General features: G+C 58.1%; 1 protein-coding gene across 1 annotated transcript; it reads right to left on the bottom strand.

Moving 5' to 3' along the window:
- Positions 1-575: 575 nt before the first annotated feature.
- Positions 576-24,864, bottom strand: LOC102446450 (uncharacterized). Its single transcript, XM_025185443.2, has 15 exons — positions 24,735-24,864; positions 24,131-24,256; positions 21,967-22,119; positions 19,737-19,873; positions 19,325-19,469; positions 16,420-16,530; positions 15,264-15,363; positions 13,355-13,476; positions 8,199-12,584; positions 6,833-7,330; positions 5,162-5,277; positions 4,092-4,138; positions 3,642-3,700; positions 1,608-1,665; positions 576-737 (listed from the first exon to the last, which is right to left on the bottom strand). The coding sequence occupies exons 1-15, from the start codon at positions 24,834-24,836 to the stop codon at positions 604-606; spliced, it is 6,294 nt and encodes a 2,097-aa protein (XP_025041228.2). The 5' UTR covers positions 24,837-24,864; the 3' UTR covers positions 576-603.
- Positions 24,865-26,758: the final 1,894 nt, after the last annotated feature.

Genomic DNA, 26,758 nt, shown 5'->3' on the forward strand with positions numbered 1-26,758 from the left:
CCGGCGGCTTGGGGTGCTCCTGAGCCCCTGGGATGCCCCCCTGTCCCATGGCGCTGCCCGCTGGCCGGCTCCATCCCGCACCCCAGCGAGCCTGTGGCGGGCTCTGTCCTGTCGTGGCACTGCCTGGGGTCCCCGCAATGCACCGGGCCGGTTTGCACCGCTCCCCCGCCCCTCCTGGCACTGCCCGCTGACTGGGACAGCTCCCGTCTCCTGCATGGGGCATCCGCCAGGCGCCCCTCCTTGGACGGCCTGTGTCCTTTGGGTGCGCCGCGCGCGGCTGGGCCATCTAACATCTCTTGTGCTGGGCTTCAACACCGCCAGGCAAAACCTACCAGCGATCACTGCAAACGTGGGCACCCTGCCGCCCCCCCCCGGCCGGAACTGCCGGCACCCTGCCCCGCCCCCGGCCGGAACTGCCGGCACCCTGCCCCGCCCCCGGCTGGAACCATTGGCACCCTGCCCCGCCCCCGGCTGGAACCATTGGCACCCTGCCCCCCGCCGGGCTGGAACCATTGGCACCCTGCTGCCCCCGGCTCAAACCCACACGTTTTGACCAAAATATTTATTCTCTCTGGCAAAGCGGCGCCCGTGCTGCCGTGGCTCCTACGCTCTCTCCGGGGCAGCCGCGCTGGCCGCAGAAGTTCGCGAGAAGACTCTGGACAGAGCAGCCGGCACTTTCTTGAACAGTGACGAGGGCCGCTGCCTGGGCACGCTGGAGTCCGAGGCAGCCGCAGCGACTGGAGCAAACAGGCGGGGGTGAGTAACCTGCGCAGGGGCCCGCCGGGCTGGCGGCGAGGGCTCCCGCTCCCAAAGCACAGAACTGGGACCGCCCGCGCCGGGCCTGGCGAGGGACCGGTGACCTTGCCTTCAGGGCGTGCGGGCGCCCCACGCAGCGGGTTGCCGGCAGACAGTGCCCTACCGGGAGGTGCCTGGCGCCGTGTGGGAGGTGGGGCCACTGGCTCGGGGGAGCGGCGCTGGAACAGATGCTCTGAGCGGGGGGGGGGGGCGAAGGAGGAGACGGACTAAGGACAGACGGGGGCAGGGCAGGACGGACGCTGGGCAGCTGCCGTGCTCAGGAGGGCTGAGCTCAGAGCGGGCTGGGAGCAGCTCCGCGCTTGGCCTGGTTTCCGAGAGCTGGAACTCACGGGTGCTCCTAAAGCCCCTCGGGCGAAGACACGCCTGTGCCAGGCCCGGTTCCCCGCCCCCGAGCGCTTGCGGCAAAAGGGCAGCGTGCGGCCTCCGGAGGGCTCGGCCCTGAGTCCAGGGGCGGGGGCAGGGCTGGCAGTGCCCCACGCCCCAAGAAACGCCTCAGATGCCAGGCTGGAGCCAGGCAGCGGGCCCTAGAGCCAAGAGCTTGGAACAAGAAGCAAACTGGCTGCAGACCCAGCGGGGAGACTGGTGACCGGCCAGAAGGGCCCTGGGCTTTCAGGTGACAGCTGGTGTCGTGGCCTTTCAGTTCTGGCTGAGCCACAGACGGCCTGGTGACCCTGGGCAAGTCACTTAATCCCTCAGTGTCTCCATTCCCGTGTGTGCTCCCATGGATGAATGCCACTGGTGCGTGGCAGGGGCAGAGAGGCTGCACGAGGGGGGCCCATGTGCTCCGTTACCTGTTTTCTCTTGGAGCGGGGAGTCTTCCTGTCCCACGTCTTCGTAGGGCGAGACAAGCTGCGCAGGGAGAGGGAGAGTCAGAAGGCACCAGGTGGGCGTCCCAGGAGCCGAGTGCTGCCATTCGGCCCCCGGCTCATGAGCATGGCGGGAACGGCTCTGCCTGGCCTGCGCTGCTCCTTGGGACGGAGGATTCGTGGGCGTTTTGTGCCTCGCGGTGCCGCACTGGGGCTCCGACACCCGGCTCCCGGTGAGCAACAAAGAGCTGCGGGGCTCAGAGGCGTGTCTGTGCTCCCGGCAGAGCCGCACAGCTAAGCAGAGGGCGTCCGCCAGCAGCTGCCTCTAGAAGCAGCCGCCAGGAGGCCTGGAGCGTGGAGAGTGAGCAGGCCACGGAGCAGCTCCCGCTATGACACCGCTAGGAACAGAGGGACGTGTTCCTGGGGGCAGAGCAGTTCTGTGCCTGCCGTTCGGGGGGGCTGCAGAACACGCAAAGGAAGGCGACTGGGCGGCTGGAGAAGAGACTAAGGCTCCAATCCTGCCCACAAGGGACCACTGCAGGCCTCTCACCCAAGCTGTGGGCAGCCCCCCATGTAATGGGGCCGCCAGGCCTGGCGTTGGACTACCTGGGACGCGGGGCCGAGGCTGGATAATTCCACCCAGCGATTCCTCCACTGAGCCCCGCAGGGCCTGGCGGAGCGAGTGTCCCCCCGGCTCTAAAAGGGCCACTTTCATGGTGGCCCGGGCGAGACGTCCCGACAGCTAATCGCCCCCTGGGAAGCGCGTGGCCTGACCCCGTCTCCCGTCCGCTCCAGCACTTGCTGCTTTCGCTGCCGGTGCGGCCGGGAGCTGGAGCCCGGCTACCAGAAACCCCCCTTGGGGTGTACACAGAGCAGGACCCTGCGGCTCTCCCGGCGAGGCAGGCTGCCGGCCTGCGGCTCGTTCGCACGGCTCCGGCTGAATGCTTGGCAGAGCCCGTTCGGGGCTCTCCCGGTCCCACACGCAGCCGCGATGACGCCCACACCTCCGCGCCGTGCTGGTGCAGCCAAGGCCCCGCTAGCCGGCCCGGCCCGGGGAGCTCTGCTCTGTTCATTTCCACCTGGCCGGGACGCTGTGGCCCGCCCTGAGCCTGACGGCTGGGAGGGCTCGTGCCAGGGTGGGACTCGGCTGTCCTGCCGCCGGGGAGGGCAGTGTGGGTTCGGCTGGCCTGCTTGGTTTTCAAATGCACAGACACTTGTACGGCCGTGGGTACCACGGGGCCCAGCCTGCGCCGCGTCTGCCGAGCCGGCGGGGCCTGTGCAGAGGATGGGAGCAGCTTGGAGCCGTTAAAGGGCCACAGGCCCGGCGGGGGCGTAAGATCGGAGCTCCAGCTCCTGTTTCAAAGCAAGGTCGAGCGACCAGCCGGGCTGGCAAGAGGGGCTGGGGGCAGGTGTAAAACTCTAAAAGCCAAGAAATGTGGGTCCCTGGCTGCCCAGGGCCGCACCCTCCGACTGGGCACCGGGGCAGAGGAGGAGCCCGGACTCGCCCGTCGGTGGGGTGGGGCGAGGACCCGCGTTTCAGGGGAACAATGGCACCAAGGAGGGGACCCCGGGCGCAGGGCTCTGCAGCGTCAGTCGCGGGACGCGTGCTGGGGCAGGGCCCCGCTGTCCACGGGGCGGTGGGGGAAGGAGGCCGGACAGCCCCTCCACTGACCTGCGCTCTTGGCTCCGGGGCGCAGGGCCTTGCAGGCGGCTGGGCTGAGGCGTGTCAGGGGGCTCAGGTTTCTGTGTGAGCCGGACGCTCCCTGCACTGGCCTGTGCCCCAAATCGCGTGAGGCTTGCAGCCCCCAGCAATGATTTCGCGTTTCTGCCCAGCTCCGTGCAGGAGCCCAGTGGAAACCCCCTGAGGGACGAGGACTCCCCTTGACAACGGCTCATTGGTGTGGCCGGCAGAGCCGGTTGCTGGACAGTGCCGGTGGGAATGGAGGGGCAGAGAGGGGGGAGCCTGGCGAAACCACTCCCGGGGGGTGGGTGTCGTTGGCAGCTTTAGCACAAACTTACCTCAAAAATCGCTGAGGTGTCTTCTGTGTCCCGAGCCTCGTGCATGGTGTCGTACGTTCCTGCAACACACGGGCGTTGGCTCAGCAGGGCCCGTTTCCGCTCTCCGGGCTGCCTGCCATCGCCGTCGGGCCGGGGCTCGCAGCCTCGTGTCTCAGGCTGCACGGACATACCGTGTGCACCGACCTCGCGGGGGAGCCGTGTCTGCACGGGGGGGTTGTTACCGTGGGCGTCTGGGCACGGCGCAGGGGCTCTGGGCCTCCTGGCGCTGTGCCAGCGTGGCAGCTGGAAGGCGAATGGCGCCATACGGAAGCGTGAGCTCGCCGAGTTTATGCTCCAGTGTTGCAGGTTTCCCAGGGACCGGCGCCCTGGCACCAGGTCGTTGGTGAGCTAAAGGGGGAACCATCGAACCCTCCCAAGCATCGCACCCCAAAGCACCAAGCCAGCCTTCACCTTTGTCCTGCGCCACAGGCACCGGGGCTGTCTCTCCGGCACTCCCCCTGCAAGCAAAGGAACGGTTCTGAGCGCCACCGCAAACTGCGCCCGCGTGCTCCATCTGCAGAGCAGGGCCTGGCTGGACTGTTAGGCGCTGCGCTGGACCCTGCCTTGCTGGTTGATTTGGGGCATACACCCACTGAAACCAGCCCCAGGCACAGAGGTCCCTATGCTGTACTGATCTCTAGCTGCGGTTTGGGCTCCTGGCAGCTTTCGGCATCCAATATCAGTGAAAGCAGTCCCCAGCAGTGTTCCCTCTTAATGTTTCCAGCAATGTGTGGAATGCATTTTGTTATGTGCACCAAGGCATGTGCAGACGTGCACCACCTGCATTAACACAGGCTGCTGGCTGTGGGCGCTCTAATCTGCTGGGCAGCATTCGAATCTCTCCTGGGTGGTGGCTCAAGGGCACAGCTTAGTCCCTGGGCTGGTCTAATGTGTACCAGAGACTGTTCTTGCCCAGAGCGAGAGCCCTGCGCAGATACATGTTGTATCCACAGAAATGAGCTGCAGGTCGCCGTGGATTTGCAGGGCGCCACACACAGCAGCCGTGGATTTGCAGGGCGCCACACACAGCAGCCGTGGATTTGCAGGGCGCCACACACAGCAGCCGTGGATTTGCAGGGCGCCACACACAGCAGCTTCCCTGCTGAGGGCTGTGGCCACTTCCCCGCTACTTCTCAGTGACCCCCGTTCCTGCTCTGCCCTTGCCTCAGGCCCTCAGCTTGCAAACCCCAGCAGCCAGCCGGGGCTGTTTGTAGCTCCACCAGTCCCACCAGCAACACTTTCCTGTGCAGGGGGCTAGCTTCCCTCCACCTGCAAAGCAGCTAGTGCTCCCTCCTTGAGCTCCAAGGAGCAACTGACCCTGCTCTGCTCTGCAGCTCTTATATGGGCCTGCCTCACCCTGATTGGCTGCTCCTCTCAGGCCTTCTCTGGCTGCCTCCAGTGCAGCCTCCCTAGTGTGCTATTAACCCCCTTGAGGTCAGCATGGGGCCAGTGCCCTCTCACATACAGACCCCCACAGTTACCTTAAACATGTGCTGTCCTTGTTCAGAGCGGACACATCTGTGCTGGAGGCTGAGCCGATGAGATTCTGTTCCGAGTCAGGCAGGGGCCCGTGAGTTGCTGCGGTGTCTTTCGCACCCTGGAGAACACGTACAGTTATTTCAGGCAACATTTCCGCTCCCTGGCTCACTGATCTTTGCCCTGCTTCTGATCTTGGTCCTGCTTGGTGCCCCTTGGTCGCCCCAGCTGACTGCTCCTGCCCCAGAGAGGACACTCGAGGGTAGCAAAGGACTCTTGTTGCTGGACCGGTGCAAACACAGGGCTGCATGGATTTCTCTGACCTCGGGGTGTTCACAACATCCGCCCTCCTTAGCAGCCTTTCTACATTAGCGAGATGAATTTTTTCACTGGATTTTCAGGGTTAAACAATGTAACAACCAATAATATGGCAGTGAGGGAGGTGGACACCGGGGGCGCTCGAATGCATTAAACCTCCACGTAACCTGGAGGCCAAGTACTGAAGAGGTCGGCCAAGTGGCTCAGACAAGCGGCGGGAGATGCCATGTAGGAGGAGAGGCTGGCAGGAATCCGGACGAGCTGAGCAAGCCCCGTATGTCTGCACGGCGTAGGAACGCGGTCTGGGCGGAATCCGACAGGGGCTTAGGCAGCTAAACTTGGGTGCATAAATCTTGGGTTTAGGCGCCCGAGCCCCAGTGTTGGCTCTTTCATGGTCCACAGGACTCCCACCGGCCCTGGCAGGTGCCCTGACTCGCTTGGTGCCTAAATATTCAGGGTGAAAGTTCCCTGGTGCCTGTGTTTCTGCCTCTGGGCAGTCATGCGGCTGCCTCTCGTGAGGGGGCCAGGTGCCTGTCTGGGGCTGAGGCCGAGTGAGTCACCAGACGGGCTCTTGGCTGCCTGGCGCGGGCCGGGCCCAGGCTGCTAGGTGTGCTCGGGGCCCCTTCGGAAGCTGCTAGGAGGTGGCACTCGCCTGGGATGTTGGGGAGCCAGGGTCACATCCCTGCCCTCTCTGTCGGGGGCCCTGGGGGGCAGTGCTCTGAGCTGTGGCATGTTCGGGGTGGGGTGGGAACCCCTGGAGGCTGTTCTGTGGGGGCTAAGTGACGAGTACAGTCGGAGCAGGGAGCATTCTCCTGAGAGGTGGGAGGCCTCTGTCAAAATCTTGTCAGCCCGGCTGGTAGAGAGAGGGAAGTCAGCCCGGGGCAGCCACCTCTAGGTAAGCGTTGTAACCACTAGGCTAAATGTTCCCAGGTGGGCGCCGTCTCCTGGCCGTTTCACCCCACGCGGGGCAGGGGAGCGTCGGTGCCTACGCAGCTTTGCGTGCTGCAGACTTGGCGCCTGTCATTTTTCTAGGCCCCATGGATCCGCCAGAGCCCCTGCCTGGATCCCACCCCTCTTCTCCCGCTCGCTCGGTGCGCCTGCTGGTTGGCATGGCTGCCCGTGAATTCCATAGGGACTCCTCCTCCCGGTGAAGGGGGCTGCTGGACAAGCTCCGGCTCTGATCTCTGCTCCGCCTCCCTGTTAATTCTCAGCGGCCCTTGGAGGAGCAGTGCCAGGCTGGGAGGGGCACTGCAGGTCACCCAGGGGACTCCCGGCCCTGCGCTCAGGGACACGGGCAGGAGAAGGCTTTGGCCAAGGGTCGTCAGGGGCCTGGTCCAAGCTTTGCACGCTCCGCTTACCTGGTCCTGAGCCTCTTTCCCGGGTCTTGGCGTGGCGATTGGAGGGTCCCGCGTGCTTGCCGAAGGGAGACGGCTCAGCTGATCCTGGTCATCTTTGATTTCTCTGACGATGTCTTCAATGTCTTCAGGGATCGAGTTGGACAGAGCTTGGCAGCACTTGCTCAGCGACAGAAATTTCTTCTGGCTGCTCGTGCTTGGCCTGACTGCTGGCAAAGAGGCTTCGCTCTCGTACCGCTGCTGCTTCGAGGGGCGCGCAGACGCCGCGCCCTCTCTCCCTGCGGTGCCCGGGCGGGACCGGCTCTCAAAAATCAAAGAGGATTCGACTTTTAAAATGTTCTCAAAAGCTGCCTCCTCCTCCTGCTGCTGCCCCGCCTCTGCCTCGATATCACGGGCGACGAGTCTCCTGATAAGGTCCTGCTGGTTCTTCACATCTTTTAAAATTTCCACTTTGGCGAGGTCAGGCTTTAACATGTCCCAGAATGAATTTCGGCTGGTAAGCTGCAAGGGAGAGAGAGCTTTTGAAGCGAGCTTAATTTCAGAGTCAGGTTTCTTAGGGGGTTTTTTTTCTACTGTTCACTAGCTAGAGGACATAAACTGAGGCTCTTTTGACTTGCATTTGGGTACATCGTTTTCACTTCCATCGAGAATTCGGAAAAATCCTGATTTTTCTATTAGAAATTTAAAATAAACCCCATGGGAATATGACAAAAGGGAAACCGGAATGCACGTGCACCTCGGTGCGCATTTGTCCTGGACTCAAAGACTTTGAGGGGGGCCATTATGATCAGCCCCCGAACCCCCCCCCCCACTCCTGTAACAGACCCTGAGCCACGGCTGAGTCGCGGGTGGCGTCGCAGCGGGAGGTAACAGCTTCGAGTAATAAGGAGTCCTTGGCTTACACTGGTTTAAACCCGCGCGTGACCCCTGCCTCACGCTGCAGACGAAGGGCAAACCCCAGGGGTTCTCACCAGCCTGTCCTAGGGAAAAGCTCCTTCCCAAGCCCAGATATGGTGCTTAGTTAGATCCTGGGCACGTTGCTGAGGGCCCCCGGCCAGACGTGAGTCCTGGGAGCTAACTCTCTGTAGTAACTCGGCGCCCTCCCCACCTAGGTCTGGTCCCTGGCCTTTGGAGATATTTGTGCTAGCAGCCTCAGAGCGGCTCTATGGCACTGTCGCCCTCCCATCACACCCTCCCCTCCATAAACGTGTCCAGCGTGGTCTGGACATTGCTAACGTGGGTGCAAAGGATGGGGCTGCCTCAGCCACGTTGGACGTTACATGCAAAGGGGCGTCACAGGGAAGGTTACAAGCAGACAAAACCGAGTTCCCAGGCTGACACAATGGCCAGTCGGATTCTGCTTGCTCACCTCCTTCGGTCTGACATCCAGCCGGCCTGCCGCGCACAGGGACGGGCGCCTCTCTTTCTTTTTCCTCTCTTCAGCGATGCTGGCTTTGGCCGCGGGACTGTTCCCAGCCACGGTGGCTCTCCTCAGGTCTGTCAGACTCAGCCCTGCGAAAGCACTGCAGGCCTTTTTCAGCTCCTCCAGAGGCTCCGTTTCTATGGAGATAACGGCTAACTGGTCGGGCACGATGGCTGGGTCGATTTCTAGCGCGCTGTTCCCAGTGTACGGGATTATGTTAATGGGCAGCCTGGGTTCTGTCGGTTGCTCGTTTGCATTTTCATCTCCGAGGGGCTCCCTGGAACATCTGGGCTCAGGCAGGGTGTGAAGGGAAACGTGCGCGTGGACTCGCTCCACGATTCTGTTGAGTTCCATGGCGCTCTGGCTAACCATCGGCGCGCTGCCTTTGAAAGCACGGGCCAGGTGACAGTGAGAGATTTCATTAATTATTATACTGGCTACTTGCTGAGGAAAATTTGTTCTGGAACTCGTTACACTGTCATAAAAGTCTTGTTGCGATCCAGATTTTTGCAGGACATTACTGTAAATGGCGTGAGCCACTTGGTTCAGAGTTTCGTTGTGCTCTGAATTGGCCACATCACCTGCTCCTTCCACAAAACTGATTTTATTTTGGAACATTAGTTTTTCCATGGACTCTTTCAGCTTCCCCGCAACTTCATTCACTTCAGTCTTTGATAAACTTCTTTCTGAGCTTCTGCTGTGAGTTGGCTTTAAGATTTTAGACAAGAATCTGCTTAATATTTCTTCCACAAACATCACCGGTAACACAGGGCTATGTGATGCCAGGGGAGGTTTCGGAAGCTCTGTGCTGGTAAGAATCTTTTTAAAAATATTGACAGCCTCCAGCATCAAAGGGAAAGTGGGGGGTGGTTCTTCCAGCGACGTGAGCTGGATTTCGTGTTTAGAAGGATTACCAAGCACCAGAGAAGCTACTCTGTTAGCTAAAACGTCATTCGGGTTTGTTAAATCTTTGTGAATAGAAATGTCAGAGTCGGAGTGTTTCAAGATGTGCGTATAGACAGGACCGGCTGCTTCTCCAGAAGCTCTGCTGTCGTCTTCTTGCAATGAGTCTGGCTCGTTGCTGCTGTCGCTGATCTTCAGTTGGTTTTTTGAAAGGAGAGCTTTCAGCGAATTCATTATTTTGGAGGTTAAATGCTTCACGGAAGAAGGATTTTGTTCATCCATCTCCACGGTGGGGAATATGGACAAAAGTTTATGTAAAAGTTTATATGAAAGTTCCTCTATGATGAGAGAAGAGAATTCCCCGACATCTGATGTGACGGGATTTGGGTGAGCTGAGGGTTCGGTGAGGTCTCTAAGCATGTCTTCCACAACACTGTCAGCTCCAGCACACTGGTCAGCTGTTAATTCCCCAGAAAAGAGGGTCTGCACGTGATTTTCCGACACCTCTGTTAACACCAAGTCAGCTATTGCTTCCGAAAGAATTGTGCACCCACTTTTTAAACACTTCTGCATTGTTAATTGGGATCCAAACTGTGGCAGAAGCTTATGATAGACTGATTCTACAACCGCTGGAATAACGGAATCCCCATCTTGGTGCAAATCCTTAACGTACTGAATAATCCGATTCTGCTCTTTAGAGATTTCTGTCCTAACCTTACTTACCAGCGTCATGTGAATAAAGTCAAACTCTGCAATCTGATTTTCCGTTTCTGCAGATGAAGACACGTCGGAGTGTTCCGGGAGCATTTTCAATAACAGCTTGGTAATTACGTCTTCTAAAAATCCATGCGGTACCCTAACAGTCTGGCACTGGGTGCTGGGTTTGTTATCCTTCTGTGAGACCTCGTCAGCAATCAGCCCAGATTCTAGAGGTTTAACTACAGTAGAAGATGAAGCTTTTGCCAGTGGTCCCTGAAATTGGTAATCAATAATTTCTCTCCTTACTGAAGCAGCCAGCGTTTCTACTGAAGCACTGTGGTCACTTTTGATGGCTGTATAATCTGAGGCTTCAGAGCCACTTTCTTTCAAAATGTCGCACAAACTGGAGTGAATAATCTTAGTGGCCAATGTGCTAACCTGCGGTGGGGGGTCCGGATCTTCCTGGGGTGACGGCTCCTTGACGTGGGACTTTGAACACTCATTTAACATTGAATCGATGATATTTGTCACCACCTGGGAAGGCTCCGTGACCTCCGTTTTTCTGTCCTGCGTGTCTCTGGTGTGAGAAGACATGATCAACTTGCTTAGCAGTTCGCTACACATTTCTTTCAAAAAAGCAGCAGAACTAACTCCATCCTGAGACTGTGTTGCCTGCCTCTCGGCTTCACGTGACGGCAGGCACTCCCCATCCTCTTCACCCCTGTGCATTGCTTCCCCTTTGGGAGATTTCTTTGTGTCTATCTTACAGAACGACTTCCTTGCAAATTGTCTTCCAATCGGGGGTAGCGTCATCCTGGAGCTCAGTGTTCGTGTTGATTCTGGCGCTGGCCTAGAAAATCTCGGTTTGGGAGCTGTGACGCTGAAAATAGACTTTCTGATTCTCTCGGATGCAGTGGAAGTTTCTCGGGCAGAGAATTTGCGACGCTGGAGAGTTGGAAGATTACGTGGAATGTCCTTCCACATTTCTGTTTTTTCCTCTGAATTAATCATCATGTCGGGAACACTGATAGGCGGAAAGGTTTCTCTTAAGTCAGCTTTTAATTTTTTCGCAGACATTTTCATGCCTCCCAACCTCGTGACACCCTGATTAGGTGTTTTATTATTTCCAAAGGCTCGTCCGGGTTTCTCCATCCGAGGATTTTCAAACTTGGATTCTGAAGTAATTTCCATCAAATTTTGACTGCATTGCTCTAATATGGCACCAGTTAGCTGACTCGCCAGGATGTTTTCTTCCGAGACATCACTAAATGGAGATGTTTCTCTGTGGCTAGGTTCTTTTTCAGGTTTCCACTTGATGATTTCCAGAATTTTGGTGACAGCAATTTTAGCATAAATGCTCAGTTCCGAATGGAGTCTTTGGACTTGGCAAATGGCATTTTGTATGCTCTCCCTGGTAATCATACTGCTGACCCGTGACAGGTCAGGAAAACTATGAAAGGGTTCTAACGTGGGGAGCGTTCTTTTACTGGTTGTCCCTGGCACTGTATGTTCAAATGATACTTCTATCTCCTTTGCTACCTGAGTTGAGAGCGGCCGCAGGAATGGTTTGTGTTGGGCACCAGACCTGTTTTCAACAGGGAGTTTCACTATTTCAGAAAATTTACATTTAAAGTCATGTTTAAATTGAAAGGCTACGAAGGACTCCAGTGTGAATATAACACTTTCAACCGTCGCTTTGGCCATTTTATCGATAGAAGCCAAAGAAATGTGACGGTCGTAAACAGGCGAGTCAGATTGCGCACCTTTTTTTTTTTCTGATTTGGAAACTCGGCTGGTTGACCCAGGGGCAGTCGAGATGCTGGATGCCAAACACTTGTGAAAGTTATCAAACACGATTGCTACAATCTCTCTAGCAACTAATCCAATTTCTTTCTGGAAATCTTTCTGGAAAGTCCCTGGAGGTTCGGTTCTTTTAAATTTACTACAGAACAATCTTTCACTAATCTCGATTGGAGCCTTCTTTAGAATGCGGACAGAATGGTCCAGATCTTGCACCCTCATAAACACGTCCTTGACAACGTTCTCAGCCACCTGGAGCATCTTCAAGTTGTCAGTGACATTTGCTTCAGTTCCTCTTTGCTGCTCCAATAATTTTTTAAAAACACTGTCTTTAGGAAGGCTTTGGCTTACGGCTGAAGGAATATCCCCGCCACTCAGACAGTGTTGGGGGTTGGCATCGTTTGCTGTCGATTCAAATGTAAAATAAGTTGGGATGAACGGAAACCTCTCTGTTTCAAAGTTCTTGCTGGGAAACTCACCTGCACCTCCCATGCTCATGACTTTCCTCTGAAAACTCAACGCATTTTTAGTCTGGGACGGAGGTGTTTTTCTCTTGTGAATATTTCCTTTGCAGAACTCACTTTCCAGAGACACCCGTGTGCTCCTCGTCAGAGGTGTGAAAGGTGACGTTTGAGACAGCTTCCCTTCCGGCACTGTCTTGTGATCGGCTGGTGAGCTGGTGGGTTTCCCCTCTGAGCCTGGAAAGAAGACCCTTTTGGTTCTGGAGGGTGGTAGACTTCCAAAGAGCTCTTCATTGCAGCTACTAGAGTTCTCAGAAGAGAGGACTGGCCCGTCAGCTGTCGCAGGTGGCTTGGCTCGGGCTGTCTCTTCATACTTTGTCACAGCGGGGTACAAGATACTTGTTACTTCAGCCAGGAACCAGGTCATAATATGCTGGATTTTACTGTTCAGGTCTTCAGTCCTGCGCTTCTGTAAGAGAAGCAAATATGAAAGGGCAAGGGAACGTGTTCATTTACTCCGGTTTTTCCTTCCTCCCCCGGTGTAAACGACTTACTGTGTCTGCTTCAAGCATACAGGGTGGCCATAGCAGCCATGACGAGCGGTGACGTTGGTGACTGGCTAAGGGTGACCAGTGGGCGACCCATTAGGGCCACAGGGCTTGCTCGGGGGCTCTGAAGCTACGGCAGGCCCTCTCTTGCCCCCACTGGAGTGCCTGGGACGTGTGCCATCAACTCCAGCAGAGCCAGGGTCTCACCCCATGAGCCAGGGCGACTGAAATTTGCCTGGTGGCCCCTGCGGCAGTGTCAGGGAGGGCTCCGAGCAGGCCTGCAATGAGCATGGACACCGTCCCGTGCTGGCGGGAGAGTGCAGCTGGTACCCCGGCAATGCCGAGCGTTCAGACGGGGGGGACCCAGAAACCTCCACGCCAGCAGCAGTGCCTGGTTCCCAGGAAGCAACGCTGCCACAAGAATTGACTCTACCCAGGGAGATTAAGGCAAACTCTCCCCATCGGCAGCATCCTCCCCCAGAAGAGGCCGTATCACAGAGTAACAACAATACAACGTTTCCTCAAAGACTGTGCCCTGCTCACGTGCTAGGTAAAGGAACGGATACGTGTGCAAGTACCAGCGCCGTCTGGTGACGCATCCATGCGAACCCTTCTCATACCTGCCACACGGCAACGTGCGTCCGTTGCTTTACTTCGCTGTCTGAGATCGGAAGGTGGAGTCCGCCCATACCTGAAAGCGTGCTCTTTTCTTCTTCAGATTATTAGCAGTCGGCTCAAAAGGCTGCTGAGAGGCCACTGGCGGAAGTGATGTTTTCTTTCCATTGCCTGACGGTCGACTACAGGCATAGGCTCCTGGGAAAACAATTACAGAAACGTCAGGTGTACAACTGTGACACAGAAATGTGATAGCGTGGGGCAGCTAAGAGAATGTATTGCCGTGAGTTTGAGGTGAATGCAGGATGTGGACAAACTGGGGCAAGTCCAGAGGAGAGCGACACAGATGACGAAAAGTCTAGAAAACATGGGCTCCTTCTGAGGAAAGATTGAAAAAAATGGGTTTCTTTAATCTGGAGAAGATGGGCTGGGGAGGGGCAGGGTAGGAATATAACCCTTGTCAACTAGGTTAAAGATTGTTAAAATGAGGAGGGTGATAAATTGTTTCCTTAGCCAATGACAAGAAGCAAGGAGCTTAAATTGTAGCAAGGGAGATTTAGGTTAAACATTAGGAAAAACGTCCGGTCAGGGAGGTTTAAGCACTGGGACAAATTGCCTAGGGAGGCTGTGAATCTCCGTCACTGGGGGTTAAGAACAGGTTGGACAAACACGTCAGGGATGGCGCTTGTCAGATTGACAATACTTAGAACCCTGAAACACTGGCCTGGAAGGGACCTCGAGAGGTTATCAAGTCCAGTCCCCTGCCCTCAGGGCAGGACCCAGCACCGTCTGGACCAGCAGTTCCCAACCTTTTCCAGATGAGGATCCATTCTGACAATTCAGGACGACTTGGTGACCCAAGGCAATTCAAGAATGGGGGGACGAGGGAGGACAGAGCCACCTGGGGAGACACTTGGTGACCCTTTTGAAATGTAATGGTGACCCATATTTGGGTCCTGACCCATACGTTGGGAAACCCTGGTCTAGACCATCCCTGGCAGGCATCTGTCCAGCCTGCTCTTAAATATCTCCAGAGATGGAGATCCCACAACCTCCCCAGGCAATTGATTCCAGTGTTTAACCAGCCCGACAGGTAGGAAGTTTTTCCTCGTGTCCAACCTAAACCTCCCTTGCTGCAGTTTAAGCTCCTCGCTTCTTGTTCTATCCCCAGAGGCCAAGGAGAACAATTTTTCTCCCTCCTCCTTGTGACACCCTTCTAGGTACTTGAAAATCACTATCCTGTCCCCTCTGTCTTCTCCTTTCCAAACTAAACAAGCTCAATTCTTTCGGTTTTCCCTCACAGCTCATGTTCTCTAGACCTTTAATTATTCTTGTTGCTCTTCTCTGCACCTTCTCCAATTTGGCCGAGGAGTGCTGTGAGGTAGTATGGGTACCTTGCTGGTTGCTATGCTGGGCAGTGGGCTGTGGGTGACCTCCACTGGCTGCTGGCTGCAGCACGGCCCAGCAGGGCAGGGGGTGAGTCATTATGCAAGGGAGCTCTGAACCTGTCTGACTAGTTATCTCCCAGGGAGCGGAACAATGGGAAGAAGGGGAGTGGAGCCCTGGCTGGGGGCAGGGCTGGAAGTGAGTTAGGTTTCTGGCTGGTATCATGGAGGAGGCAGATTGAGCTACAGGCTGAGATTTAGGGGCCCAGGCTCCCCCATCTCAAGGGGGGCTGAGGCATCCTAGGCCTGCCCTGGAACCAGATTACATCTGTGCTGTGCTGTATCCTGGTGGAGCAATACACTCCCTCTATTCTACTGGCTGGTGGAGTCTGTCCGTGCCACTACGGGGGTGCAGGAGGCAGAGGAACCCCAACATGCCGTCACAAGGGCGCAGGCTGCATGAGCAGGGGAGGTTGTGGAATTGGCAGCAAGCGTGGCCACAGGCGCTGGGGCTTAGGCAGGAGGAAACAGCCGGGCTGTACAGATTACGTTATGTTTACAGCCCCATTTTGTAAGCTGCGTCCTCGCGTAATGGCTTACCCCAAACCTTTCCGTGGCTGTCAGCTTCCTCACTGGGGTAGCCTTCCGCACACAGCGTTCTCAGGCGGACGGCCGCTTCTTTCTCTAGCTTCATTTGTCTCTGGAGAAGTTAAGGAAAACGCGGAAGTGTCGGTCAACCACGACTTCCATTGCAGAGAGCAAACGGCTGTTCTTAAGTGCACGGACATTGTGCTGGATGGGTGCGTGGGAGAACATCTCATCTGTTAGACGGCGTCTCTTTGGTCACCATAGATACGTAACTGTCCACTTCCATCATCTCCTTGGCTCCCATCTGCGTCTCTCCCCCCACAAAATGCTATGTGTTGAGATGGCTTGGCTCCCATGGGCAGGCTCACTTTTACCTCCTCCTCTGGCCCCGTCTCTTCTGTCAAAGGTGCAGCCAGAGCGAGCAATTCCAGCTGGCTCTCGAGGCGCTGCCCCGCGAAGCGCAACACTCACAAGCTGGAAGCTGCTAGGAGGGCGTCTGGCACCGGCTAGCATTCGGGACAGCCCTTTGCTCTTTGGGGATTCGTCCTCAGCGTCCTGATTCCTGAAGATGTTTAGGTGCCCAGCGCTCAGTCATCTGGATGGAGCTAGGCCTCTAAGTGTCTTTAAGTTTCCTTGGCCAGGGGCAGATCCGGGTTGATCCAGCCCGCAGAAGCCCTGCCACTCCCCCACCCCCAGGCCAATTAGGGCCTCGAGGGGCGGGGAGGGGGAGGAAGCGCACAAAGTTTCCTCCACCCTGCCAGGAGCACGTGGCACTTAGAAGTGCCACGCGCTCCTGGTAGAGGGGGAGGAGACTTCGTGTGCTCCACTGCCCCCAAGCCCTGATTGGCCATGGGGCAGAAGGGGGAGCGCATGAAGTCTCCTCCCACCCCTAGGGGGGTGGGCGCCTGGGGGAATCTTGGGGGGGGCCAAGGCGCTCCCCCACCTCCAGACCAATCATGGTCTGTGAGTGGGGAAGCTTGGAAGTATCTTGGCCCCGCCTCTTCTGCTTGACGGCCCGCCCTTCCACTTGAGGCCCCGCCCCTTCCGGAGTGACCTGGAGCCACTTAAAAATTTCGGAAGTGGCCCCAGAAAGAATGATGCCCCCCCGGCCTTGGCCTGGCGCCCTTGCTCTGCGGCGCGAGAGGGCTGAGCAGCAGGTTCAACGTACCCTTGGGGCTTTCTCTGGTCTGCTTTTCCGTCGCAGCTGCTCAGCTCTCAGCTCCTCACGCACGTCAGCTCCGATTTTCAGCAGAAGTAACATTTCCTTCTTTTTCCAGGCCTGAGGAGCATACACGTGCCGGGCTGTACCGAGCGGTGACCGCTGTCCGCAAAGGCCCCGACTGCCCCTCGGCTGGGGGGTGCACCGCACGCCCCCTCCACCCCGCCCTGCCCCTTCCCCTGCCCGGCTCCTCCCCCGCCCTGCCCCATTCCGCCCCCTCCACCCCGCCCTGCCCCATTCCGCCCCCTCCACTCCGCCCTGCCCCTTCCCCTGCCCGGCTCCTCCCTTGCCCTGCCCCATTCCGCCCCCTCCACCCCGTCCTGCCCCTTCCCCTGCCCGGCTCCTCCCCCGCCCTGCCCATTCCGCCCCCTCCACCCCGCCCTGCCCCTTCCCCTGCCCGGCTCCTCCCCCGCCCTGCCCCATTCCGCCCCCTCCACCCCGTCCTGCCCCTTCCCCTGCCCGGCTCCTCCCCCGCCCTGCCCCATTCCGCCCCCTCCACCCCGTCCTGCCCCTTCCCCTGCCCGGCTCCTCCCCCGCCCTGCCCCATTCCGCCCCCTCCACCCTGCCCTGCCCCTTCCCCCACGCCCTGCTCCTCCCCCGCCCTGCCCCATTCCGCCCCCTCCACCCCGCCCTGCCCCTTCCCCTGCCCGGCTCCTCCCCCGCCCTGCCCCATTCCGCCCCCTCCACCCTGCCCTGCCCCTTCCCCCACGCCCTGCTCCTCCCCCGCCCTGCCCCATTCCGCCCCCTCCACCCCGCCCTGCCCCATTCCGCCCCCTCCACCCCGCCCTGCCCCTTCCCCTGCCCGGCTCCTCCCCCGCCCTGCCCCATTCCGCCCCCTCCACCCCGCCCTGCTCCTTCCCCTGCCCGGCTCCTCCCCCGCCCTGCCCCATTCCGCCCCCTCCACTCTGCCCTGCCCCTTCCCCTGCCCGGCTCCTCCCCCGCCCTGCCCCATTCCGCCCCCTCCCCTCCGCCCTGCCCCTTCCCCTGCCTGGCTCCTCCCCTGCCCTGCCCCATTCCGCCCCCTCCACTCCACCCTGCCCCTTCCCCCACGCCCTGCTCCTCCCCCGCCCTGCCCCATTCCGCCCCCTCCCCCACGCCCTGCTCCTCCCCCGCCCTGCCCCATTCCGCCCCCTCCACTCTGCCCTGCCCCTTCCCCTGCCCGGCTCCTCCCCCGCCCTGCCCCATTCCGCCCCCTCCCCTCCGCCCTGCCCCTTCCCCTGCCTGGCTCCTCCCCTGCCCTGCCCTATTCCGCCCCCTCCACTCCACCCTGCCCCTTCCCCCACGCCCTGCTCCTCCCCCGCCCTGCCCCATTCCGCCCCCTCCCCCACGCCCTGCTCCTCCCCCGCCCTGCCCCATTCCGCCCCCTCCCCCACGCCCTGCTCCTCCCCCGCCCTGCCCCATTCCGCCCCTTCCCCAAGCCCCTGGCCTGGCCTCTCCCCCACCTCCTCCCCTGAGCGAACCCAGAATGACCAGTGCTCTCCAGGGCCCTTGGTAGCTCTCACGGCCGGAGGGGACCACTGTCATCATTTGGCCCGACCTCCTGTGTAAGACAAACTGTCGAACGACCCCAAATCACCCTGGAGCCAGGTCTGCTGACGGGGGGAGGGAAGGGGGCAGGTGGCCTGGTGATACAAAAGGGCCTGGGCCCTTTAAATTGCCGCTGGAGCCCTGTGACCCTGAGGGCTGCCTGGGAGGGGCCGGTGCAGCCTGCTCTCGATGGCGTGGCCATGCCCCTTTGGTCCAAGGCTCCACCCCTTCTGGGAGCACAGAGTCATCCCTCCCCTGCCCATGGAGCCGGCAAGGTTGTCGGTGCCCTTGCCTGGAGCAGATCGTTTAGAAAAACATCCAGGCTTGATCAAAAAACTCAGTGCTGGAGAATCCACCACAACTCTTGGCAAGTTGCTCCCCTGGATAATATCAGCCATCAACGCCCCGTTTGATATTCCTGACTTGCCACGTGGCATGTGCCACATGATCCTCTAACGGTACAATTCTAATGCCACATTTAGCGCTCCATCTTCAGCCTAGTCTCCCTTCTTCCCAGCACCGCTTTGCATCCAGAAAACGTCTACTGTTGTTTGTTTGGCTCCTACAAATAACCACTGGCCCAAATCCTACTCCCACGCCTGCTAAATACCCGATCGCTTGCCGTTAAACGGTAGCTGCCTTGGTCCCAGGGTATTAGAGCGACCAGGCAGGTGAGAGATTCCCTGTTATTTCCTGGTGGTGAAAGACAAGCTTTTGAGCGCACACAGAAGAGCTCTGCACAAGGCCGAACATTTGTCTCTTTCACCAGCAAAAGTTGGTCTAGAAAAAGATTTCATGGACCCACCTTGTCTCACATGACCTGCCTGTGAATGCAGATCCGGAGTGAAGCCTAGCCTTCTCCGATTCCACAGGGGCTTTGCCCATTGACTACCGTGGAACCAGGATTTCAGGCCAGGTACCTACCACCTGTCTGAAGGGTAGGATTTGTGACTGTAAAAAGCAGGCACAAAACAGGGAGGCAGTATCTGGAAATTTGAGCTGTAACTCAGCCTAGGTTATGCCTACATTGGTTTAAGCCTATCTGGTTTTAAAATGAACAAGGTGGGTTTTTTTCTTGCAACATACCCAGACATGTGTTTATACTAGGGATACATCCAGTCCTATTAAACTCAGTGAAACTGCCCACATGTTTCAAGTTAACGGCTTGTATGTATGTTTGCAAGATTCAGCAACTGTTAAAAATTCGTTCCGGACTTGCCAGAAAGTGGCACTGCCGGCTAGCAGCCTTAAATATTTGTCAGCGCCTCTCCTGAAGGTGGGTAAGTGTTTATATCGGTCCCGTGTCTTTCAGTTGCCTGTGTCTAACCTCCTCCATTTTTTGACGAAGATTAAGTTGTTTCTTTTGGTTGTGGCCATGGTGCTTGTTCTCTCCCTCAGCCCACTGGAGGTGATGCTTTTCCTCTCGAGTCGTCTTGATTTCTTCCAGTTCTTTATTAATCATGTCTAATTCTCTTAGGAGAAAAGCAGAAATAGTTCGTTAGAATCGCTTGCCATGAGCTCTACTCGTCTGTTTTCTGCTCTGCTCCAGCCATTTGCTTTGCCTGGATTCCTGTTTCCCCAAACCACCTGAAAAATGTCAAACTGATTTCACAAAGATCCTAGCAAAATTCGCCCCCAGTGAATAAGCACATTGGAATGGGACTGAGGTATGTTGCATATCCCAGGCGGCCTGCGTGGAGCTCAGCACAGGCCTGCACAGACCTTGGGAATTCCTGTACCTGTTCCTCGCCTGTCCCTCTGCATCATGTAGATCGGGACCTTGCTGTGACAGCCACTCCCCGAAGTGACAGGTGTCGCCTCCTTCCGGAAGGAGACTGGCTTCTTGGCGTCTTGCAACAGGTTTTTCTAGCAGTCTCTGGAAAGGGAGAATAGGCTTTAGGGCTCTGTTCACCAGGAACAGCTTCGTCGGCACCAGGCTGTGCCAAGGCCTCAGACGGGCGCCTTGCCGATGGTGGACACGAGGAGGGACCCTGCCGCAGGACCTAGCCCGTTGCAGACCCGCAGCCTCCTCCACTTGGGGAACGAGCAAGCAGAGCTGCAGCCACGCCCTGGATCCGACTGAACCGAAAATCAGCAAACCCTTTCGAGGGCCGTGGAGGAAACAAAGCACCCGCCTGTGGATGCACACAGGTCTGCCCCTCCGGCGGTCACAGGCGGAGGGCAGGTGGGGTTGCTACCTGTGTGTTATCCAGCGCACAAAAGACGAGCTGTTGGAGCTCTCTGCTGTGCCAGGATGCTCCCATCCGCTGTCATGTCCAGCCTCACCACACAGGAGGGCCACGTAACCCTAACCACAGCCCGGGGCAGGCCCACCAGATCCCATGCACTTAATGAGGTTTCCAGGCCCCTGCAGAGATTTTTATGTTAAATTCAGCTTGGTTGGTAGAGATTTCGATAGTTTGTTTCTCTGCGCTCTGTTGCTGGGTACAGAATTGTGTGAACTCAAAGGGTATAGACATGACGACAAACCACTACCGTTAGTTCTGTGAACAGGCGGTGGCCTTAGGAAATGCTTTGTTGGGCTGGGTACGGCCCGTAGGCCATATGCTGGGTACTTTGCAGTACAGGGGTCCGTCTGCTGCCTTATGGGAAGGGGAGCTGTCGAGTCGGCACCAGGACCATGCTCACGAAGGGGCATTCGGGGCGTTTACTATCACTCGAAGACAAAGGGAGGCTTGCAGACAACGCTCAATCTTTTAATAAGCGGGTTCTTCTTTTCCCTTCTGCAGCAGTCTCAGAAGGACCAAGTACCCGCTGGAGTATGTAGGGAAAAGCATCTCCCCTGGAAATTGTCAAGACTGGCTTAGGAGCAGCCGCCTTCAGCAGCTGCCCAGCTCTGGACAAAGCAAAGTGACAGGAAGCGATCGTTCCCACGGCAAGACAGGACGCTCCGGCTGAGCTCTGGGAGCTGCCGTTTTACCATAGATCCCAGAGCTGGAAGGGACCTCGAGAGGTCATTGAGTCCAGTCCCCTGCCCTCACAGCAGGACCCAGCACCAGCCAGCCCATCCCTGACAGGTGCGTGTCCAACCTGCTCTGAAATATCTCCAGTGATGGAGATTCCACAACCTCCCTGGAGCCTGCATCCCACCCTGACCCCTCACCCCAGAGCCCACATCCTCGGGCAGAGATCTCACCCCCTGCCCCAGCCCTGAGTCCTTCCCACATCCTGAACCCTGCGCTTAGGAAGTCGGCAGCCCCAGGGAGCTGAGCATGTGCGTAAGCTCCAGGAACGTCCAGTGGCTGCATGAGCAGCGGGCGGGAACCATCACGTGTCTTTGCACATTAGCCGTTAATGTGAGGGGCCTAATGGCGCTGAGAGCAGCACAGCCCTGAATGACAAGGCTGCCCTGGTGCCTCAGCCCTGGCCTTATTCACACGTGTGCACAAGTGTGGGCAGACCCCGTCTCCCTCCCTGCACAAGCAGCCAGACGGACACTGCCCATCGCTCCCGTGCCAGTGGCAGGGGAGGCACCTGCTGACCCACGCCCAAGATGCCAGCAGCAAAAGGAGTAGACAGGCCAAGCAGCAAGGGGCTTCGACTGCAGCAGGGGAGGTTGAGGTTGGACATTAGGAGACACTTCCTGCCTGTGCGGGGGGTGAAACGCTGGAATAAGTTGCCCTGGGGGGTTGTGGAATCTCCATCCCTGGAGATACTTAAGAGCAGGCTGGACAGACGCCTGCCAGGGATGGTCTCGCTGGTGCCTGGCCCTGCTGGGAGGTCTTGGGTGGTCCCTGCCAGCTCTAGTGTTCTGTGCCTCTATGCACGACCCAGCTGGCCAGTCCGCGATGGACAGGGAGCATGTGCTGCCCCGGGGAGGCGCAGTCACAAGCGGTTGCCGTGCGCTGGTTTATTGCACGGCCACCTGCCCCGTGCGGGCTGCCTGCTATGAAACACCCTGGGCGTGCAAGTGCATGTGAACACCCCTCCCCCTGCGATTTCACCTACCGGACTCTCACTGCCGACATCGCTGGCTCTTCTGCCTCTCCGCAGACTGTCTGTGCGCTTGTAGTAGGAGCACCAGGGAGGGCTGTGCAGACTCGCTGCCATTATTTGGCAGAAAGGATCCCCGAGATCGAAGCCGCTAGAAGGCTGATAGAGCTGCAAAAATATGAAGAAAAGCTCAACGGCCAGGCAGAGAGAGATGGTCCCAAGTTCTTTCTATGAGAGCGTTGTTCGGGCAGGTAGGTACGTCCTGGTTTCAGCACAATCCCGCTGGGGATGCATCTGACCCGAATGCAGGATTTCTGAACTTGTGGCACTCGTAAAGTGACAGTTACGCTCGTCCTAATCTGACACGTGTCAGTTCTGGGGTAACTCTATTGGCTGCGGTGCCAACAAGACGAATCATTTCAGAGATTTATTGAGATTTTTAGTTGCTCGACTAAAATGTACAAATTTGCTTCTCCGGACACAGTTAGCCCTGGCAGTGGATGTGCCTGAGTGCGGCACATGCAAGGTATTCCTGGCTTTTTCTGAAAGTGCATTGCAGCTGCAAATTGGGGATGCCATCCACTGTAAGAGCCAGATTGCCCCTGCGGAAATGGAAGCCCAGTCTGAAAACCAGACCCTAAGCTTGATTCAACTATTTTACCTTAATTAAAAAAAACCTATTGCCAGACTTCTGAAAAACTCCAGGCAGAAAAACTCAGATTTCCCTTGTCAGTTGTGGCTGTTGCTCCGACGTACAGTAAGCCAATGAGCTGTAAGATGTCAAGACACGTAGGAGAGTAAAGGGACCCGTTCCTGGAGGAGGGTTCACTTTGCCGTGTACATTAATCCCAGAAAATGCCGCGCCTATGACAGGTCCTCACGCAACAGTCACCTGGAGAATAGAGCCACACACCAGTCAGCTCCCCACGGGGCCGTTTTCTCTTATTCTCGGCTCCTGCGCCACGGACGGGCTGGCTCAGGCAGGTTTGATCCCCCCTCCCCAGACGCTGCAGCAATACGGATTTAAAGAGTGAAAAATCTTTGGGCCATTTTCCTGGTGTCCTCCAGAAGGAAAGTCTCCCAGGCTTGTTTTCACTGCCGGGGGAGGCATGGCCGGAGCCCTCCGCAGGTTGCTGCTGCGTCCAGAGAGCTTGAGGGAACGTCTCAAGGCAGCAGGATGCTCCTGTGACTCTGCAAAGGTCTCTCGACTCCGGAAGGCGTGAATCCCGAGGAGCCGATGACACACGGCTGTAGCGAGGCAGCGACCCGGCCAAAGCCCCCGCGGGGGCAGGCGTGCAGTCCCCACCCCCAGCCCGAAGACAGAGGGGAACGGAAGCGGCTTGCGCCCACGAAAGCGCATGGTGCCGTGTGTCTCTGGGCGTGAGTCTCGACGGTGCCGCAGGCTACTCAGGTGGCTTGTCCAAGTTTGTCAAGTCACAGACTAACCCCGCTGAGCCTTGGTAGCTTTGTGACCCCGGCCGATCCCAGCCCCCCGCTGGTGACTCAGACGAGGGCACCTCCAGTCTGCACTCCCAGGCGGCCTTTTCCATGAACACAGACTTGGCCATGCTGGTCCCCTCCAGGGCTCTGCCATGGCCTGCCCCTCCGTGCCAGAGAGCTGAGATCTCCAGAGACAGCCAAGGAAAGCAGATGCCACATCCCTGGGTGCCTTTGTAAATCCAAGCGTGAGCCCAGCATGCATGGCCCGTGCCCTTCTCCTAAGGAATCTGGTACGGTCGCTGGTGAGCGTCCCTTGGAGCAGCACCTCTCATGGCTAGAGACTGAGAGAGGCCCTAGAGATCCGGGGTCTGAGCCCGCCTGGTCTCTTCCAGGGTCAGGACGGCGGAATTCCTCCGCATGCCCGGGAACGGACTCGGTGGCTTTGTTGCCTACAGCATCTTCTCCTGGCACACGGCCCCAGCGCAGCAGGACTCTGTCTGGCGGAGCCCAGATGTTCTAAAGCGATTGAGCCTGGTTTGAGAACTGCCATTTGCCAGGCCAGCTGATGTTCCCACTGGCCATTGGCTCAAGCACGTTGCTTCCGATTAGCCTGCAGCTGTGTTATCCGCGGGAGGCTACTAAAAGCGCCTGCTATTCTCCGGCGCACTCTGCCTGCGAGTGGCAGGAGGGGGCGACCGAACACGAGACGAGTGGCCCCTTTCGTTAGCCATTGGTTTACCTGTTTGCCCAAATGCGTGGAATAGAACAACCTGCTGGAGCCGGGTAGCAAAGGCAGCCTGGCCCCGAGTGGCAAATCCAGGAGTGGGTTGGGCGCGAGCGCTGCCAATCGCTTTCTGTGCCTGCCCTAGAAAGAGAACGGGGGTTCAGTCTGACACGTGCTCTGCGGGGCCGTCTAGCCGGAAGCAAAGGGCCCGCGTTCTGGGGAGAGCCATGCAGTGCGGCTCTCTGGTGGGGAGTGCAGTCTGCAGCTGCACTGGGGTGTGGCTGAGCCGCCTGTCCTCACAGACTGCTCCTGAAAGGCCCAAGGGCCAGATATGAAGCTCTCTGAGGTCTGTGGGGTGGAGGGACTTGCACTGGGGGGCCGGGGGAGTCGGGGGCTGAGATACTTGGCTCCAAAACGTCCTTTCAATCCATAACGCCCAGGCAGCCTCATGGAGAGGCGAGCGCCGGGGCGCGGGGGGAGAGTGGGCGCTTCACGCTGCAGCGTCTCTTTTCATACGTAACCTCGATGGTGTGTCCCCCTCCCAGCCCGTTCTCCCTCTCCCTGCTCTCGCCCCCTGCTCCACAGGGCACCCAGGAAAACCCTCCTGCGAGTCTCTCACCTCTTCCGCCTCCGCCGTCCCCAGCAGCTCGTCGGCCGTCCGGGAGCGGGCGCAGAGATAGTGCTCCATGGCCGTCTTCAGCACCCCCCGTCTGGGACCCATCGTCCTCCCCCCGCCTCGGCGCACTGGCCCCAACTGCCGCCGCTGGGCTGCGATTCTAGAACCAGCGCGCCCCGCGCCCGGCAGTGTTCGCTCACAATGGCTGTCCCGCCAGCCGGGGGTTCTGGGGCCGTCCCCCGCGTAGGGAGCAGCTGCTGGAGAGCCTGGCGGGTCATTCCTGTCTCCTACCCTCCACCCTTCCTGGCACAGGCTCTCCCTGCTGCTTCCGAGACCCGGCTCCCACTCCCACCGTCTTTGACGGGAGCAGGCTCAGGCCGTAGCGGCCTGCAGGGCCTGCGTCGAGCTCCCCTTGCGACACACGGCCCCTGCAGGCCTGGGAGCCAGAGCGTCTGGGAGCCGCAGCCTGGGGACGCTGCTTTGCTTAGCAGCTCCCCTGGGCGTCGGAGGTAGGGGCGCCCCTACCCTCTGGAGTTCTACCTTCCCGTTACTGCTCCTCGCCCAGCTTGGGAGTTGGGTTTGACTGGCGCACACACGCCAGCACTGCTGAGTTAACTGGGGTCTTCCTAAAGCGGAGGAGCTCGCTAGGATGAACCTTCTACTTCCCAGGCTCCTGAGTCAGTACCCGGCTCCACAGCGGCTGCGTGTGGGGGGTGCTTCCTCGGCTTTCCCTGCCTACAGAGATCCTAATTCCCCAGGCTCCTCTGGGTCCCCAGAGCTAGAAATTCCAGTGTGCTCTGAGCGGAGCCAAGGAGGTGGGGGCCCGCCGGGGAGAGGCCCCAAGCTGGCGGCACACTGGGCTTTGTTCCTTTTGGAGCGAGGGGTGAATGTCCAGCCTTACCCTGAGCCATGCCAGGCTCAGCGCCACAGGCCCCTGTGCTGGAGCACGGGGATTTCAGAGAGACGCTGCTCGCCCAGAGCGGTCCCCACACAAGGCCGGTCTGGGCATAGCCGTCCTGCACACCCTGGCACTGCGGAAACTGCCTACTATGAGCACAGCCAGGCGGGCACCGAGCAAAGGTCCAGCCGGCCCAGCGTCCTGCCTGCCGCCAGCAGTGCCCGGTGCCCCGGAGGGAGCGAATCCCCGTCCCTTGTCATTCACACCCTGCTCCTCTCACAGGGCCTTTGCGTGGGCTCCCCAGTCAGGTCTCGGGCCTCTGCTCAACTGGACGGGGAGACGGACTCACCGGTTACCGCTCACGGGCGCAGCTGCTGTTCCGTGCCTGCGACAGATCCCGGACAGCCCGGGCCACGCGAGGTGGTTAGTGAAAGCGTGTGATTGGCTGGCTCTGTTTATACTGCGCCTGCGCATGGGCCGTTTTCGTATTTACAGCTCCGAGTACCGGCTGCCCAGGCTGACTGGCCCATCCAGAGACACCCGACAGACACTGAGACGGGAAGCAGCAGCTTCACTGAATGGACCCGCAATCTGGAACGCGGGCCCTGGTGTCCACCTGCAAAAAACTGACTCCTGCATGGACAGGGGACTTGATCATGTGACTTCAAACTCCATCTTGGGATAATTTACTTTTGCACAGCGAGAACAATGGGATTCCCGCCACAAGTCTGAGGGCCTGGGAATCCTGCTTCTCTGGAGGGTCTTTGCTATGAACTGAAGGTCAGAAAAAAGGACTGACAGTTCATCCAAGGGGGATGTATTCCAGAGACTTGCCCACACCAGCACCAAGAACTTTGAAATTGGTGTATGTATTTGATTCCTTTAACAATTTAATATCTATCTATCTATCTATCTATCTATCTATCTATCTATCTATCTATCTATCCCCACACACCCTATCTATCTATCTATCTATCTATCTATCTATCTATCTATCTATCTATCTATCTAAGATTCTAAAGGCTTGGCTACAGCATACGTTTGGGGTAAGATTCTGAGTTATAAGTTGAGCTGGGACTGGGGCTGGTCCCTTGGGATTCAAAGAACCTTTTTGTTGGTGAGATTGTTT

Source organism: Pelodiscus sinensis, chromosome 13 (assembly GCF_049634645.1).
Source record: "Pelodiscus sinensis isolate JC-2024 chromosome 13, ASM4963464v1, whole genome shotgun sequence".
Taxonomy (NCBI): Eukaryota; Metazoa; Chordata; order Testudines; family Trionychidae; genus Pelodiscus; species Pelodiscus sinensis.